This window comes from Triturus cristatus, chromosome 11 (genome assembly GCF_964204655.1).
Source record: "Triturus cristatus chromosome 11, aTriCri1.1, whole genome shotgun sequence".
In the NCBI taxonomy this organism is placed as follows: Eukaryota; Metazoa; Chordata; class Amphibia; order Caudata; family Salamandridae; genus Triturus; species Triturus cristatus.
The window spans coordinates 1,164,140,292-1,164,160,501 of record NC_140594.1 but is presented as its reverse complement, the minus strand read 5'-3'; the positions used below and the strand labels follow the sequence as shown (position 1 = coordinate 1,164,160,501).

At 43.1% G+C, this 20,210-nt stretch overlaps 1 protein-coding gene across 1 annotated transcript in view; it reads right to left on the bottom strand.

Moving 5' to 3' along the window:
• Positions 1-20,210, bottom strand: part of LOC146788643 (putative cation-transporting ATPase 13A4) — a 383,399-nt gene that overhangs the window by 221,625 nt on the left and 141,564 nt on the right. The window contains 3 exon segments of the mRNA XM_085635852.1: positions 2,787-2,957; positions 3,545-3,676; positions 6,536-6,608. Coding sequence (XP_085491978.1) covers positions 2,787-2,957; positions 3,545-3,676; positions 6,536-6,608 — 376 coding nt within the window.

Sequence of the window (20,210 nt, the reverse complement as noted above, 5' to 3'; positions counted from 1 at the left end):
GCTATGTCAGAGCCTGAAGCTCAATACTGACATGGGTAGGTCCCCATGTTCCAGTCTCTTGCATGGACATTTATTGATCAGGTGTTGAGAGACAGATTGAAGGTTGGTGAAAGAGATGTATTGCAGGGTTAGCTTTTATAGTTAAGATAGACCTTTTCTCCAGTAGGCCTTAAGTTCAATCCAATCATCAAATGGTTCACTGACAGAATATCAACAACAACAATATTGTGATACAAAAATAATTTGTCAAAAATATTGAACCAAAAACTTTATTTTCCTATACTCACAATGTAATTGACAAAAATATTGAAAATAAAATATCATTGTCTCTAATATTGTTGTCAAAAATATAGTGTTTCAATAAATATATATATGAACATAATAAGTAAACATAATTATATTAAAAAGTAGCAGTAGTATAATAGAAATTAAATGGATTTAATTTATTTAAAAATATATATATATAACTATTATACCTATTTACAAAAATAAAACACAAATATATAGTAAGATATACATAAATGTTTTTTACATATATTCAATATAAAAATATTATTAAACCAATAATTTTAATTCATATTACAATTTACATTATTTTCAGGATAATGTTATAGTATGACAAATTGTTTTTTATGGAGGGCCTCTAGAACACCCCCTGGCCCCGGAGAGCACCACATCCTGGGACCATGAGCAAGTTGTGTTGGGGTGGCTCAGGGACTCTCTGGGTACCACCACCTCCCTGGACTGGGCCACCATGAAGAAATGACGGGGCCACACGTCCTCCCTCTTGAAGCCATAGATGGCCATGGGGACCTGCTCCTGCTATGTCGCAGGGTGCCTACTGCTGGCACATAGCTGTTTGCTCTGGCTTGGTGGGAGGTTTACCACTCCTGCCAAGTCACAGCAAACACTTTGCTTCCAACAAATGAGAGCATGGAAAATTATCTTGTTTCCTGGAAGCAGAGCAGAATTGCTTTTATCCAGAGGTAGCTCCATGTTTAGCAGCTCCCTCTGTCTAAAAGCAATGCTGGCTCCAGTAGGAAGTGGGAGATGGCAAGGACTGCGGGGGCATTGAGCCTTCCCCGTGGTCCAAGTGGAGTCACCCAGAAGTCATGGCCAGGCCACAGGGGATGGGGTCCACAGGGCTATTATAGGTATGCCGGGACATAAGGGATGGGGTCACCGGGGCCCATATCAGTCCAGAGAGGGGGGCACTCGGCCCCCTCCTCTAAATAAAAACATTTATAAAAAAGACTGGGCCCTGGGATATGGGGTTCCCAGGGCTGAAATGGGCCCAAAGGAAGTATGGTGGCACTGCCCCCTACCCTAATAGAACAATTTTAAAAAGCCAGCCCCAGTAAGTTCCTGGAGGTCCCACCTCTTTCTCCATCTCTCTGCGAACGCTACTCAGAGTGCACTACTGTTAGGGGGATGAAGTCCCCTGGGATGCTGAGGGTCTTTGGGGGACAAGAACCCCTCCTGTTACCTTCTCTAAGTACCACACAGCGTGATTGCTGAGAACTGGTCGAAAGCCCTGCCCCCGTTCTCCACCACTCTACAAATGCACCTCCTGGCACACTACTGGTTAGGGGATGAAGTACTCTTGGGTGCTGAGGGTTCTTGGGGGCCAAGAAGCTCTCCTGCTACCTCCAGTAGGTCCAACGCAGCAGGATTCCTGACAGCTGGTTGGAGGCCATGCCACCTGTTTCGACCACCGTGCAAACAAGACAACTAGTTAAAAAAAAATGGAAATTCGCTTAAAAAAACAAATGTTACAATGATGTTATAGCTAATATATAGGATTTGAAAAACCTTAGAAATTCACTGAAAAAAACAAAGGTCACAGGGAGTTTACAGTTATGAAATTAAATTTAAAAAACCTTAAAAATTCACTAAAAAAACAAAGGTTACAGGGACATTCTAGATAAGCTACTTGTAATAAAACCATAGAAATTCAGCAGGTATAGTTACCTGAGCTGACTATAACTTACACAACCACAATGCACTGTTAATGACCTCACATATTACATCACTCATGACATGGTCAGTGATACCACTGATGACATCAATGATGACATATCAAATTAAATCACTGACGACATCATCCACAGAACCACTCACAAATCTACTCACACCCACATACAACCTCTCGCACATCCACTCACACATCCTCTCAATCACTCAAATACCCATTAAAAAACCCATACCAGTGCACACACATCCACTCACTCACCTATATAGCCACTCATACAACCAGCCACTCACTCGTACAGCCACTCACACAGCCACACACTCACACACACAGCTACTGACTCACCCTCATATTTACCTACACAGTCACTCACACACCCACTCACTCACCCATGCAGACCTTCACCACAGCCACTCATTCACCATACAGGCACTCACACACTCACTCATATGACCATACCACCACGTATATACCCATTCACACATCCTTACAAGCACTTACACATCTGCTCACTCACCCATATAGTCATTCACACAGACATGCACTCTCCAATACAACCACTCATACACCAACTCACTTAACCAAGCACCCACTCAACCAGCCACTCACTCACCAATACAGCAAAGAATGAAGAAACTGTTCTATATCTGTATGGAGTAGATGAATTTAAATTTTAGCAAACATATTTGGATTGCTTTGTATCCATAGTATATCTTTTCCGTCTAAAGAAACCTAAAATGTCTAGTGACATTCAGTAGCACACTCTTTCATTGCAATATGGTTGAAGGAATGTTAATGGACTATTTGAACTCACCAGTCTGAAGTACAACTGCTTTTGGGGGTTCCATCTTTGATGGTTTTGATTGTATGAGCTGAGTACCACAGAACAAGACGTGCTTTTTGTAATCCTCTTTACAATGGATTTTCCATGGAACTGAGTTGTTAATGTTCAGCAGGGGGATCTTTGTAACAGGCACACTTTCACCTAAGGGATCAAATGTTATAATGTTAGACAAAGTACTGCATATCACCTTTTTTCCATACCCTGCGATTCTGGTCTCCTTGTCAAAACTGCTAGAAGCCGTTTTGTGGCAAAGTGACACTAGAATATTCTGACATTTTGTTTGGGATTGGCTATTCAATACATATATTTTAGCAGCATGTTTCGGATTGGTGAAAACTAAATCTACTGTTTTTTCTACCCTTTGCAAAACAATGAGAAGTACCTACCATACCAACAATCCACAGAATGTGTAACATTGTAAGATATAAGATGTGCTGATGTCCATATGCACACGTCTGCCATGTACTGGGACTCATACTTGCTATTAGCTTTGCCGTAATGATGTGATTGTTTTATCCATGTAACAGAAGCATAAAGATACTGCCCTGACAACAATACATGCATTAAAAATGGTTGAAACATTGGAGAAAGATTGCAAATTTTTGCATAAGAATGCGATTTTTAAAATATGGTACCTGTTGACAATACAGCTACCTATTCACTTGGATACTTGTACTCATGCCCTCATTAATACGGTATCTGCAATGATTCCCTAATCAGCATGTTACCTGTAAGCATGCCCTCGTTGACAATACAGCTCCCATTAATGAGTATGACGTCACATGGAAGGTAAAGTTTATTTCCAGGTAATAGGATGACATGTCCTGGGACCAGATGGCGTGATTCTACCTCTTTCCAATCTGTGAACAAAATATTTATATGGAAATGGAACCACATTTCCATTTTATTATATTAAGATTCAAATAATGACAGATTTATTGTTAAAATACTTGAAATTAAAGTGCAAATCCTTTGTAAGGAATAAATAAAACGTTTATTTAAAACATTAATGTTAGGTGTGTCATGAAAAAGAAGTATCTGCAAATTGTTCCAAAGCTCAAAATTACAAACCAAGTTAATTTTAGTAAAGATTTAGTGAAATATTTATGAGCCCCCTTGAGTCACTCTTGCACCCCCCAACGTGGTGCAAGAACGAAGCTAATATAAAATGAGATTTATGAAGCAACGCAAAGCCACCTTGCGTGGCCCTGTGTAGCTTCATAAATCTCGAGTAGCAAAAACCGCAGCATTGCATTACCCTGCACCAGGGTGACATTTACATGGGTGTTGCATGGGTGTTCCCAAGCAACATCCAAAGATTTTCACCCATTCTCAAATTTACAAAAACAGGTAAAACTGGAAATGCACCAAAAAAGATACGCCTCCACAGGAGAGGCGTAACAAGGAGAAAAATGTTGATTTCTCCTAGTTGTTTCCTCTTTCTATGAGTGCTGCATTCTGGGTATGTGTCAAGTTCCATGGATGTTGAATGGGAACACCCAGAGCAACATCCATGGAACGTCCCTTTCATGAAGAGTTGTGCGTGAAAGGGAAACATATTTACAATGCCATGAAAGGTTATACAGGCTGACTTTAAATGGCCTTGAAAATAATGGGACGCCCATTGCCCTGCTGGTGCATCAATAAAAGTAATGCACCGGCGGCACAATGGTCTTGAAAATAAGCCCCTGAGTATTTACGTATTTACTAATGTTCTTTTTAGAGCCGGTGCCCTGTACAGTGTCTAGGAACTCAACAACAGAGCCATGGTCAGGCGCAACTCGCTGCCCTCGATATGTAATGCAGAAGCTTTTATGGTTTAAGGGCACCGGCATGGTTGCAGAACTAAAATGCAACCATATATATATCCTCAGTTTAAGTAATAAATGGTGTCGAAAACCACCCTTTCCCAGTCCCGGTTTTAACCACGTGCCTCTTCCTAAGGGGTTTAGACATTTTTACACATAAAGTGGGCTTTTATATTGCATTAATTGGTCTAGATGGCATGGTTAATCCACATACACAGAGCTACTTGAAAGGAAGAGTTAAGCGTTTCGCTTCCTCACATATGCAGTTTGTAGATTACATCAAGCAGGTGCAACACTCCGACCAGCTGAGTCCAAGTAGCAAGATTGCTGCCAACACTTCTTGGTTGAAGTGTTGGCAGCCAATTAGGTCTCACCATGGCATGGTAGGAGAAGGAGAGTCATCCGCTGTTGCTTCGGCAGATGTGGGGTGTGTGAGTGAGGGAGAGGGAGAGCCGGTGACTGGACGGTTGGTGGAAGTTCAGGCAGTAGTTGATGTATGCTGTTCCCTGGTAGTGTAGGGCTCTGTAGGTGTGGATCAGCATCTTTAATTGACACCTCTTCTGGACAGGGAGCCAGTGGAGCTTCATGAGGTGGGGGGTTGGTGATGTCTGTCCATTTCAGGAGGTGATGCTGAGTCTGGCCACTGAATTCTGTATGGTTTGTAGTCTCTTCAGGAGGTAAGAGTTGATTCCAATGAAGATTACATTGCCGTAGTCCAGCCGGCTAGTGACAAGGGCTTGAGTGATAGTTTGTCTGGTGTTGATGGGAACCCATTCGAAAATCTTATAGAGCGTTTAAAGGGTGAAGAAAAAGGCAGGTGAGACTGCATTGATCTGCTTTTTCATGGTGAGCTTGCTGTCAAGATTATACTCTCCACACCACATACATGGTTTATGCAATGGTATTTATCATTAGTATTTTATTTAACAAAATACATTTAACCAAACAAGGATGCAAGAGGGTAAATGTGTGCAGTGTGGTAAAATGACATTGAAGAGACCTGATTACTATCAGTTTTGTTTCACTATGTAAAGTATTTGATCTAGACCACCTGTAAAGCATCACATAATGTTTTTCTCTTGTCTGCTTCACTGTACTGTTTGAACCTTGCACTGTTGTAACACATGTGTGAATGTGTGTTTATTAGTACAGTTGCTCTAAATAACATAATATTTGGCCACATTTATTTTCACACCCGTGGCACAGATAGCGTGTGTGTTTGTGTGTGTGTGTGGTTGTGTGTGTGTGGGTGTGGGTGTATGTGTGTGGAGGGTATATGGAGGGTGTTTATTTGTACACAAACAGTCTGCAACAAGGAGCTTTTAGATAATCAAAGAATTGTATATATCTCACAAAATTATGTTAATTGCAAGTTTTCTGCTTCAAATGTATACAGATTATTGTTTGCCTTGCAGATGTCTGTGAGGCGAGGGGCATGCAGTCATTCTCCTAACCTCTAATTTGCAAAGCAGTTCAAATAGTGCATTGTTTCTATTGAGTTGCATTTTCCTAATTTTCTAAATGCTGGAACATTAAGTGCCACAGAAAAGAAACAATTCATTTTTAGATTGCTTTATGTGAATTTAATTGAGGTAAAGGAGACCTGGATTGGGGGGTCCCTAACTGTGTGTGCAGGGGGAGCCCCCTGGTATTAGGATTCCACTGTGATGAGCACCCACAAAAAACAAGACAGGCAGAAGGACATTGTTTAGAATCCAAAACCTTCAGAAATGAAGCCAAACGCCCACTCTTTAAGGAATGTACTGCTTGCTGTCATAAGTTGCCACTGATAAATTCAATTTCCCTCTGTGTTTCATGAGTTTGAATGTTTCTCATTAGCTGCAAATGGTTACAAATTAGGACATAAACATGCAAGATAAATTAATAAACTGTAACTTAATTGTAACTCACCTCCATCTTTTTGACACACAGTAACGATGACGCTGTTGTGGGCCTCAACGAGTTTATGAAGGTTGATGGATTGCTGTGGAGTTAAGAGTTAGAAGGAGTTCAGTTACAGACCTTAAAACTACACAGCACCAGGACATGTCCACCAGTATCCCAACCCATTGAAGATAACCGACTCATTCCACCCGGTCATTCAAACACTACAGCAACCAGCACATATTTCCAAAAACCTGACCGCGGTGTGACGGATCAGCCGTGCTACGAGGACTTAACATATGCATTGCATGTGGCCTCCCCAAATGTCATACATTTATTACAAAGCTTTAACTAACATGGTTGGAATAGAATACCTCTACAATGTAAAGAATGCACAATGCAGGAGGTTTTCCTATTAAGAAAAAAATTAGATATATTCAATGTTCTACCCACTACTATCAAATGTCCGATCATCTGCACAATTCTCCTGGACCTAAGCACATTGTGTCCATTGTCTGTATGGAGTGAGCTACACATGTTTTTATGCACTGTGCACTGATTATTGTAAAGCTGTTTAGATCAGCACCAACTCTAAAGCAATTGTCTACACTCCAGAGTATCCAGCATACCATAGCACTGACAGGATTGGATCATTGTTTAGGCTTCCCTTCAAGAAGAGTGTTTGGAGACTTTAACCCAAATAACTCTTCTCCAAAGTAACTCTCAACTTCCCACAGACTCCTGGTTTTCTCTAAGGGATCCAGAACCTTAATGGTTTTAAAATACACTATCAAAGTCTCTCAGAGATTAATAATCCATTAAATGTCAATAAAATGCTTTTCAATTGTGAACCTGAGCAGTTCGCTACTGAATATCATTGTTTTTGCCATCCTGGCTCGCCAACGCCAGCATACCTCATTGGGTTTCCATGATTAGTGCTTCACAAATTTCCATGTTGGTAAAGAGTGTGGATTGAAAATCTCAAAATCAGAGATTTAACATGAGGACCAATTTAAACCTACAGAAAATAAAAATATTCTAAAAGTTGTAAGAGTTGCTGTTGTTTCTATCTGGACCAGGATCTAGGACCAGGCTGTGTTTGGCACGTGTATTCAACTGACATAACAAAGTACATATCTTTGCACTTAGGAGAATTATAGCAGGCTATTTCATTCAAACAGCAATAGAAATATAGCGCGTCAGCGTTCACTTCCACGACCTCAGAATGCCTGTTACCCTCTTGTGAAACAGACATGAAGGGGGATATTCAAAACAAAATGCTGGAGCGCAGTATTATGCCAAATCTGCAATGCGGTGCTCTGACATTTTCGAAACGCAGGGATACGCTGTATTTGCAAAAATACTGTGCACCCCTGCACTTCCCCCAGTGCTAGCACTAAAAAAGCTGACTAGCCTTGTGGCAAAGGTGATTGTTTGCGTGCAGTAAGGGACACCTTCCTGCACATACACAATCCTTAATGGCCATTTGCTCTTTCGATATGTGCTGCAGAAAGCAGCACACAAACAAAGAGCAAGAAATAAAGAGAAATTAATCATTTCTCCTTGTATCACCATCCTAAGACCAGGTTTTACCTGGCCTTGGTTATTGGCGCTGCCCCAGTCTTGTAAATCTGGGGAACTTCAAAAAGCAATGAGTGTTGCAAAGCAGTGGCCCGTGCAGGTAAGAGCGGTGGGGCAGTGGGGAATTTGACAGGCGACAAGAGAAAATGTGTTATTTATTTAATTTTCCCTCATGGTTGTCTTTCGATTTCCCCCTCAACCCGGCCCCACCGCTCTCACCTGCGCAGGTTACGGCTGATGTTGCAGAGAAATGCCCACAGCAACACCCACTGTCTGCTCCTTTTCTGCAGTGAACTCTGGTGAAAAGGGGCATATTTACAAGGTGGAGTTAAGCCACATTAAGGGGCTTAGCCCCAACTTGTAAATATGATGAATGGTGCAACGCCACCGGAGTGTCAAAAAAAGTGACACTCCAGTGGTGTTAGGGGCTTGTATATATGCCCTAAAGTGTTGCAGAGGCAAGATGGAAGATAAACAGAAGGCTTTGCTTAAGCAGCATTCTGCAGTGCTACATATGCACGCACAGCTAATGAACTATCAATCATCAGCAGACAATCAAATTAGTATAAGGATCAGCTGCTACAGTGCCAGAGCCTGATTCACAAAGGTAAACATACACTTTTGAGTAAGTTTACTTTTTACTTTGGCATAACAAAGACAAAACATGAATTCAATTTTACTAATAATAATTTTATGACTCTGAGAATTTGCACTCATGGTGGAGACTCCACACATAAAAAGAGAGGCCTGTCCTCTCTGTTTGTGGAGTTCTCTGCCCTGGCTGCAAAGTCTCCTCAGTCATAAAGTTACTATAAGAACAATTAAATTCATACTTTGTGACTACTAAAAAAATAATAAACTTATATAAAAGTGTAAGTTTAACTTTGTGAATCAGGCCCAAACTTAGGTTATTCTTCTGTGAAATTTTCACACTGGCACCGGAGTCATCCTTCTCTCATTTAAATTTCAAAAAGTACTGGCTGCTCAGCCTTAAAGCTCTACCTAGCATCCGTGTTATAGAAACTGGGTTGCTGGTTGGCAGAAGTATGCACCCGATCCAAGGAGGAACCACAATCCTGGCCAGGGTAAGTCACAACACACCCTAAGTTATCCTGCGCTCACCCTCTGTTGGCTTGGCACAGAGCAGGCACGCTTAACTTAAGAGGCAATGTGTAAAGTATTTGTGCAACACTTCAAACAATAATAACAGTCAAAACACCCCAAAAGACGCCACACCAGGTTAGAAAAATATATTATGATTTTATAAATAAAACACAACCAAAACAACAAAACTCCAACAAGTAGAAGTTGAATTTATGAAGAATAAATGTTAAAATATCACCTAGAAACAATAACGGCTTATATGTGTGATTTGATCACATTAGACCGGGACAAAGTAAAAGGTTTAGGCCAACCGCAATGGAGTGCAGGCCGGATATAGGGACCCACTTTGGCCCACTGATCCATTCCATACTATCTTTATCCAATATGTGTTATTGTCACCGAGGATGCGAGGTGAAGCCGAGGCAATGTGTTGTGCCACGCAGTGGACGAAATGTGTACATTTTCTCCACTCAACTAGGGTGATGGGTCAGTTCCGAGTGCCAGCACTGGTTCTTGATGAGAGGTGTGGCTGATGCTCAAGAAGTAGGTGATGCGTAAATCCTACAGCCAATGCAGTGGTTCAGAGGGCGAGGTGCTGGGACCTCTCCACACAACTGCAACCAAGAAGCAGACTCACAGTTTGTGGAGACAAGGAGCAGATGCAGGTATTTTAAGTTTTTTATATCCCCGAGACTTGGAACAGCAGGCACGCCAGCACGCCCTTTGTGTCACTCTGGGTTCAAGTTATGCAGGTCCAGTCATTCTCACCCAGTCATTAGAACAGGTGGCAGCAGGGCAGTTCAGCAACAGCACAGCAAGCAGAGTCCAGCAAAGCAGCAGAGTAGATGTCCTTTCAGTAGCAAAGCAGTGCTTCCTCCAGGTAGAGTAGTCACAGGTCCAGACGTTTACTGGTTTGGTGGTGCCTGAGCTCCAGTACTTATACCCAGCTGTACCCTTGAACTGGGGGAGACTTCAAAGAAAGCTTTAAAGGGCACAGAGTCCCTGCCCTTCCATGCCTGAGTTCATACTCACTACTGGGGAGTATGCAATGCTTTGTGTAAGTGTCAGCTCCTGCCTCCCATCCTGCTCAGGATGGTCCATCAGAATGCAGATCACCACTCAGTCACACCTACTCTTCTACTGTGTGTGATTGTCTAGAGGGAATGCATGAAGCCAACAGTCACCTACTCGAGACATATATTCCAGAGACCGGCAGAAGACACCAAAGGGCTAACGGAGGCAACTATCAACTTTCTAGAAGTGACATTTGGTGAACTGGATTTTCAAATCCAACTTCACCATAAGTTGTGATTTTAAATTTTAACTTCAGTGACAACAAACTTGAAATGTCAATCTCTTCACAATTTAAAATTACACTGAACATTTTTAATACGGTAATCTCAATGTTATCCTATTTGAGAGCTTGGCCTTGCAGTTCGGAAAACTACCAGGACACGTAAAACACTAACATTACATGCACTTCTCTATTAAATATATGCGCCCCTGCCTTGTGGGTTAGACAGGGCCTACTTGAGAGTTGACTTACAGGTATAAAAAGGAAAGGTTTAGGCCTGGCAAGAGGGTTACCTTGTCAGGTCAAACTGCACAGACAGGCTCTGCATTGGCAGACCTGAGCCATGGGTAGAGAGTTACCTAAGTTGTTGGCACAATGAGTGCTTCAGGCCCACTAGGAGTATTTAATTTGCATGCCCTGCGCACATGTAGTGTTCTTTACTAGGGGCTTATAAGTAAATTACATATACTAATTTAGGTTAAGCAAATGTAACCATGTTTAGGGGAGAGAGCAAAAGCCCTTTATCACTGGTCAGCAGTGGTAAAGTGTGCAGAGTCCTAAATTAGCAAAAACCAGTTCAGAAAAATTGAGTGAGACGGCAAAAAGCTGGAGTAAGACCACCATAAGGCTGCCATGTCTAACGATAAGATTATGCAAGAGAGTACCCCTATGGCCAACGGAACTCTCCCTTGCCTGAAGCATTTAAGTAGAGTGACCACCCAGTGAACCTGGGAAGCCCTGGAATGCAGAAGGGTAAGTGACAGAACGGGTTTTGTATGTCCCATCTCGTATGGCACATACACCTCTGTCTATCCATAGTTTTGATCATAACTCCACATTGTATAGATCCCAACCACTGGAAAAAAAACACTTAGCTAAATGTAACCCCAAATATTTTCACCCTCCTGGCACTGTCACCTGCCTAAATCCTTCCATCACTCATTTCAAGAAATATTGGTAAAAAAATCAAATAAATATCTAAACATAATATACACATATTCAAATATATTTGGAAATCTTCTAAAACATACCACAAAAAAATAATATCAATTGAACAAAAGAAAACATATTTGATTTTTTTCATGTTGAATTTATATTCTTAAAATATAAATGATTAGCAAATAAGTAAAAACATCTATATTTATTGTATATAATAAATGAAAAACCTTTAAACAAATAACATTTACTGCCATTAGAAAATCAGTACACACATATCAAATGCAAATATCTAAATTTTCAGGTCCTGGGGATAGCCCCACAGCCCCAGATAATAGAAAATGTAACAGGAGATGTTTTCCTTGAGAATGATTTGAGAAGGGTGAAGTGGGCAACAATTATAGAGAATGATAAATCTCTAAAGAATATGAAGACCTCAGTAGAACGCTCCCTCAAGATTCTCACTGATCTCGAAGCGCAGGATGATATCAATGCAGTGATCATGCAGGTACATTAAGATTTGTTCACAGAGCTTAAGAGCTTTTTTATTAAGGCGTATAAACCAAGCAAAACTGCTACTACAAAAACCACTAATTGGAATAACAAGGACTGTGGAGTGGCGTATCAAAGACTAATCCAAGCTATAAAATTAAAATCTATGGAAAACATTAAGGTTGCTAGAGTTAATTATAATAAAACTCAACTTAAAGCCAAACAAGAGTCAGATGAAAAACGATGGGAGGAACTCCTGTCGGCAAACAGAGAGAAAAGGATGCAGAACTTTTGGCAGTTAGTGAAGTGGGGTAGTGGGGAGCACAAACAAGTCCCTGTTAATTATGTAGCGCCAGATCAGTGGATTTCCCATTATCAAGCCCAATTTGCTGCATCTACTGTTAATAATACTCCAAGTCCATTTTTAAGGTCCGACAAAACCATAATTTTCAGCCTAGAAGAAGTTGGTAGGGCTCTGAATGCGATACCCAAAGGACGAGCCCCAGGCCTGGATTGTATTCCGGCCGACCTGTTTAGGCACGACACAGAAAACTGGCTAAAATACATTCATATAATTGCGAATGCAATTGCGCGTGAGGCTCCAATCCCAGAATCCTGGCGCGGTGCGGAAATCATACCAATCTACAAACAGGGGGACCGCGCGAGCCCGAGCTATTATAGGCCAATTAGCCTAATAGGTTCACTGCAGAAAATTATGGCTAGGCTTGTGCTGAGTAGGACCCAATCCTGGATTAGTGAAAAAGATGTTTTGTCCCCACTCCAGGCTGGTTTCCGCCAAAAAGTGAGCACCATAGATCAGGTTTTCAGGTTCCCGATGATTTACTGGCGCTGGGTAATGATTGCGGAAGGTACCCTCTACGCGGCCTTTATACACCTCAAATCCACGTTTGATTTGGTGCCGCGCAACAAACTTTGGGGGGTACTAAACGATCTTGGGTTGCCAGCCCAACTTCTCGCACTAATTGTTAGGCTCAACGAGTCCAATTTTGCGCAGGTACGATGGGGGTCGCAGGGCAAGGTCACTGATAGGTTTGAAGTTTCAAAAGGGGTCAGGCAAGGGTGTGTTTTGGCCCCTACACTTTTTTCTTTGTTCATTGATAGGGTTGTACAATATTTTTAGACACACCCAACCAATGCCCCCTCCCTTGCAGGTGAAAAGATTCCGCTACTTAGGTTTGCAGATGACACTCTCATCCTATCCAAGACTGTGGACAAAACAAAATACATGATTTTTCACAAACATAAACGGTCCAATGAAAAGTACTCATGAATAAGGTTCAGTTGGAATAATCTGATGTGTTTACATATTTGGGAGTGACTCTGGGTAAAAAGCTAAATTGGAAACCACAGATAGACCTGATGACTTTAAAGCATGTCCAATTAGCAGGTGCCCTATTAAAAGAACACATATTGTCCAAAACAAAACCAGTAAGCCCTGCTCTAACAATCTATAATGCCAAGGTCAGGGCGTCTATCCTTTATGGAGCGGAGATCTGGGGTTTTGAAAACGTTTCCTCATTAACTGTGGCCCAGTAAAAGTTCATGCGAACCCTAACAGGACTCCCCCAATCCACTCCCCTTAAACCCCAGTATCTTGATTTAGGCTGCAGAACTCTTGAGGATTTGGCACGATTTAGGCCTGTAGCTTACTGGAGAAGGATCTGGACCACCCCTGAGTTGGTCCATTATGCTGATGCATTGAAAGATGTAAAACGGGCTGATACATCAAGTAGTATTCTATGGTTACAAAAAATAAAGATTACTTTGGTGGAGATGGGGTATAGAGATTTGTGGGAGAACCCAGAAAGTAACTCATTTCCATCTAAAAAAATTCTCAAGGAAGCATACTGGGCCATGGTGAAACTGAAGTCCATGTCACGTATTATCAACACTTCCCCTTCTGGTGTTTTTATGGAACACAAACATGACACTAGGTTTGAATTTTATTGGGACCTAATACTAAAGCCCCTAGACAGAAAATTGTACCATCAACTGAGGGTCGGCACACTCCCGACAAAATCTTTTATGCAAAACTGGCACAGTCCACCTACTATTAGATGTGAATCCTGCAATATGCAGGATGAAACTCTTGTTCACATCTTATTTGTGTGTCACAACATGAATCCATCGTAGTGGATACAGCCAAATTTTTGAGTTGGATGTGGGGGTTTCGAGCAAAGGGCTTGAAGCAGGAAGGAACACTGAGGGACCTTGTATGTGTTGGATGAACAGTTAAGCATATTTTATTGTAGTCCACCGGATTTAATATTCTGTATCATATGTAACTAGCCATCAAAGTGAACAGCATATGGACAATGTAGTACTTTAACCTGGAGTTTACGAAATCGCTCAATCCTGAGTTGTGGAACTGATTGCTGCTATAGAATAGTTTTTATTGTTCTTAGAAAAATAATTTACAACTAGAATTTTAAGATATTTTTATGACTTTTACGATATTAGTCTTTATATAAATGATGCATATTCGCACAATTTTTTTTAAAGTGTTGTATTGTAATTATATGTGTATTTTATGATTTTAAGAATCAAAATAAAGACTTGAATTGAAATTGAATTTGCAAATGTCTAATTTACAGACATATTGAAATATGTATATTACTTAACATATACACATGTGATACGAAATACTCCTTTAAATAAATAAAAGATTTGTTCACTAAACACACATAACTGCAAAAAATAATTAAACAAATGCTATAACAACCAATAAAATTAAAGTATGAACAAAAACCAATAGAAACCTTCAGCTAATAAGAACAACAGTATAAAAAAAGCCAATTAATTATCAAAACAATTACCTCACAACCTACAAAGTTTGTAAAAGGACAAAACTTTGCTTCCCCAACTGAAGATCTTGAAAACCTCTACATCAAAAAACCTAAACACAAAGTAAGTACAAAATACAGCTCTCCTACTAAACTTAAAACAAGTAAAATGTACCAAATTAAATAAATAAGCATATGCCTATTGTTTTCTCGTTTCTACAGATATATAACACCTTAAACTAACAAACATAACCAAAGAGAAACGCTGCAGAGAAAATAGACTGTGCAACATATGATCAACAAAATATTATCGACACAGGAAAATAAACAAACCATTTATTAAACAAAGTATGACCAATAATTATTTTGAAATGTAGCTAACTCATCTGCAAAACAAAATGTCTTAGCAAAAAAAGCGAAAAAACTAAATACAAGGCTTTAGAAAGGCGTTGGAGGAAGGACTATGCCTTAGAATCCAAGCAGTGCTATAAAGCTGCAAAGAGAGAATATAAAGCCCTTTGCAAAACAGCGCGTGTGGAATATGTGAACAAAACTATCACATCAGCACAAAATAATGCTAAAGTCCTGTTTAAACTAGTTGGGGATCTCTCAGGTGCAACCTGCCAACCGGCACCCCCGTCACTGGATGAGGCACATTGTGAAATTGTGGCTAAATTCTTCATCGAAAAAGTAGAAAAGATCTATGCTGAACTTGAGTCTTCTACTCCCACAACAGAACAGCACTTAACAAATACATCCCCCTCGTCTAAATGTAACAGTTCAGCGGGGCCAGCAGCTTCGGTGTCCACCAGGGAAATAACTAATTGGCAACCCTTAGACCCCTTATCCTTCAGCTCTATCTTCAATAATCATAAATCAGGCTCTCCTAATGACCCACTGCCAGTCAATATCCTTCAAAAACTTAACTCCTCTTCATTAGGAATCATCATGGAGCTACTTAATGCCTCACTGAGGGAAGCCATCCTACCGGCAGAATGGAAACACGCAATGGTTCTTCCTCTTCTGAAGAAACCAAATGCGGATCCAGCTGAGCCCTCCATCTTCCGCCCAATTTCCCTCCTCCCTGCTCTCTCTACAGTCCTAGAAAAACACGTGAATCAACAGCTTACACGGTTTTTGGAATCCAATAACATCTTACACGGGTCCCAATCTGGCTTCAGAGCCGGCTACTCCACAGACTCCACTCTCTTAGGAGTTACCGAAACAATACTCCGGCTTCTGGATAAATGGGAAACGGTCGCACTCATTCTACTAGATCTGAGTGCTGCCTTCGATACGGTATCCCATCCTACCCTCCTTAAAACACTCCAGTCTCTGGGAATTGTTGGATCTGCTTTCCTCTCCGGCACGACTTTTCAGGTCTTCTCTCCTTCGGCTTGCTCAAAGATCTATGCTTCCCCCTATGGAGTGCCTCAGGGATCGATACTTAGTCCTATGCTATTTAATCGCTATGTCAGCCCCTTAGCTACCATCGCGGAAGAGGCTGGGTTGTCAATCTTCTCCAATGCAGATGACACGCAGCTTCTTTTTTCTTTATCTGCCAATGTCAAATCCAGCGTCTCATCCTTACAGCTAGGGTTGCTTAAAAGCGCTAACTGTATGCACACAAACTGGTTAAAGCTAAACGGTGGTAAGACGGAGGTTTTGATCATGGGAAAAGATAAAGATCTTTGGGGCCCACGCCACTGGCCACCTGAAATGGGTGAACTTCCTAAACCAGTACAAATGGCACGTAATTTGGGCATAGTGATTGATGATCAGCTGACCATGAAACAGCAAGTAGCCAAGACCATGGCCACCTGCTTCACTATTCTCAAATGGCTTTGTAAGATATTATGGATGCTGCCTGAACCCACCCAAAGGACAGTCATCCAGGCCTTAATTATATCTAGGCTTGATTATGGCAACATCATCTATCTAGGAGCAAATAAGGAATTAATACGGAAGTTGCAGGTGGTGCAGAATTCTGCGGCATGGCTACTTTGTCAGATACCTAAAACATCCTCCATTACAGGCACTTTGCGTGCTCTCCATTGTCTCAGGAATGAGCAACGGACACAATTTAAGGCCTTGTGTTACATGCATAAGATTAAGCTTGGCACAGCACCCCATTAGCTTTGCTCCCTAGCCCAGCTATATCTCCCGCCCCGCATACTTCGCTCCGCATCCCAAGCCAACTTCACAGTTCCCAGATTCAAGCTTTCTCGCATGGGTGGACGCTCTTTCTCGTACCTGGCCTCAGTGCTGTGGAACTCACTACCTGCCCCACTCCACCACGAAATCTGCCATAAAAGCTTTCGCAAAGTCCTGAAGACCTGGCTTTTCAGCCAGTAAAACAGCTCATCTGTTCAATCTGCAATCCGTCCGTGCGCCGGGAAACCTCCGGGTAGCTGAGCGCCTTATAAATTTAATTTAATAATAATAATAATAAAAATACAAATAAAAAACATTTTCTGACTTTTTTCCTCTCTTCTACAGACTTCGCCAACTGCAAAGAATCAAACTACTTCAAATAAACAGATATATCCACCTAAAATAGATAGTATTATTTTAAATAAACTAGAAAAAAAGCATTTAACCACCATCTGCCCTTAACTAAACTAAGCCCAAATAACATTTAACTCTGAATAATACATATATTCCCCTGCCAACAGGTCCAAACAGCAACATAAAAGCAATAAAAATCAACAAATAATTTCAAAGAAAATACAAGCCTAACATATATGTAAGTATTTAAAGAAATAAAAGTGTATCAGTGAAAATATAGCTATTGCATTTACACATTTATATTTATGTATACATTTACAGTATAACCCAGAAAATGACAGATGGGGCTAACTTCATATCCTCTCAAAAGGGGAATGTTTTGCTCTGTTACATGTGCTATACACTTACAGCCAAGAAAGAAAATCATCTAACCATATTCATTGGAAATATACCAAATACTACTCCAATTCCTGCTACGGGAGGGGAACAACTAGGGAAACTACAGTGATAAATGTAAAAGAACCTAACCACTCTCCAACTAATAGAAGTCAGAGACATTTTAGAAAAAATTAGAAAAGCAAGCATGAGCTCCCAACAAGCAAGTACTCAAATATAAAAGAATATCTTAACCAATGTTCCAGAACACGTAACTGGCCAGTTACCTGCCACTCCAACACTAAAACGCTTAGGGGCCGTTTCCGATGGCCGGTCGGACAGCTGTCCGTAGCCTTACCCTGAGACCGACACGTACCCGGAGCCGGTCCGCCCTGTATAGGAAGTACGATGCGCATAACTGCCAAAAACACGACCGACACATAGGCTGTGAATCAAGACCCATTCTCCGTCCGAGCCGTAACTCCCAAAGAGGAACCGTGTCGCCCGGAAGCAGTATTCATAGCAGGTTCCGGCATGACAAGTACGATGCGTACTTCCTACGCGCCGGACGGGTCGTCACATACGGCACGTCACAGCATCCGGAAAACAAGCATATTAGCTACGATTCGCGCCACAACTCAATACACGGCTACGAGATGGAACAGCTTGCAGTGGGTACGAGACGGAGCAACAAGCAGCGTGTACTACACAAACACATCATGAATCCCATCGCGCAGGTCATACCAGTACTCTTCAGCTATGACCGGATCAGGGACCGACGCTGACCGCGCAGATGGTAAGTCAGACACCTACCACTTAAACAAACAACACGTACCTGCAAAATGGCACACACACACAGGGGATACATATCCTGGCCACTAATAACAGCCCACCATAGAGGTTGCATGGCCAGCACCACTAACACCCCCACCCATAGGGGGCCTGTTGCCCATCACCCCTGCCACCCCCACTCACAGGGGACTTGTTGCCCATCACCCCTGCCATCCCCACTCACAGGGGACCTGTTGCCCATGACCCCTGCCACCCCCACTCACAGGGCTTATGTTGCCCATCACCCCTGCCACCCCCACTCATAGGCGACCATGTTGCCCATCACCCCTGCCACCCCCACTCACAGGGGACCTGTTGCCCATCACCCCTGCCACCCCCACTCATAGGGCTTATGTTGCCAATCAACCCTGCCACCCCCACTCACAGGGCTTATGTTGCCCATCACCTCTGCCACCCACACTCATAGGGGACCTGTTGTCCATCACCCCTGACACCCCCACTCACAGAGCTTATGTTTCCCATCACCCCTGCCACTCCCACTCACAGGGCTTATGTTTCCCATCACCCCTGCCACCCCAACTCACAGGGCTTATGTTTCCCATCACCCCTGCCACCCCCACTCACAGGGCTTATGTTTCCCATAAACCCTGCCACCCCCATTCACAGGGCTTATGTTTCCCATCACCCCAGCCACCCGCATTCACAGGGCTTATGTTTCCCATCACCCCTGCCACCCCCACTCACAGGGCTTATGTTTCCCATCACCCCTGCCACCCCCACTCACAGGGGACCTGTTGCCTATCCCCCCTGCCACCCCCAGCCATAGGGGACCTGTTGCCCATCACCCCGGCCACCCCCACTCACAGGGGACCTGTTGCCCATCACCCCTGCCACCCCCAGCCATAGGGGATCTGTTGCCCATCACCCTTGCCACCCCCACTCACAGGGCTTATGTTGCCCATCACTCCTGCCATCCCCCACTCACAGGGGACCCGTTGCCCATCACCCCTGCCACCCCCACTAATAGGAGACCTGTTGCCCATCACCCCTGCCACCCCCAGCCATAGGGGACCTGTTGCCCAACACCCCTGCCACCCCCACCCACAGGGCTTATGTTTCCCATCACCCCTGCCACCCCCACTCACAGGGCTTATGTTGCCCATCACCCCTGCCACCCCCACTCATAGGGGACCTGTTGCCCATCACCCCTGCCACCCCCACTCACAGGGCTTATGTTTCCCATCACCCCTGCCACCCCCACTCACAGGGCTTATGATTCCCATCACCCCTGCCACCCCCACTCACAGGGCTTATGTTTTCCATCACCCCTGCCACCCCTAGCCATAGGGGACCTGTTGCCCATCACCCCTGCCACCCCAGCCATAGGGGATCCGTTGCCCATCACCCCTGCCACCCCCACTCACAGGGCTTATGTTTCCCATAACACTCACTCACAGGGCTTATGTTTCCCATCACCCCTGCCACCCCCACTCACAGGGCTTATGTTTTCCATCACCCCTGCCACCCCCAGCCATAGGGGACCTGTTGCCCATCACCCCTGCCACCCCAGCCATAGGGGAACTGTTGCCCATCACCCCTGCCACCCCCACTCACAGGGCTTATGTTTCCCATAACCCCCACTCACAGGGCTTATGTTTCCCATCACCCCTGCCACCCCCACTCACAGGGCTTCTGTTGCCCATCACCCCTGCCACCCCCACTCACAGGGTTTGTGTTGCCCATCACCCCTGCAACCCCCACTCACAGGGCGTATGTTTCCCATCACCCCTGCCACACCCAGCCATAGGGGACCTGT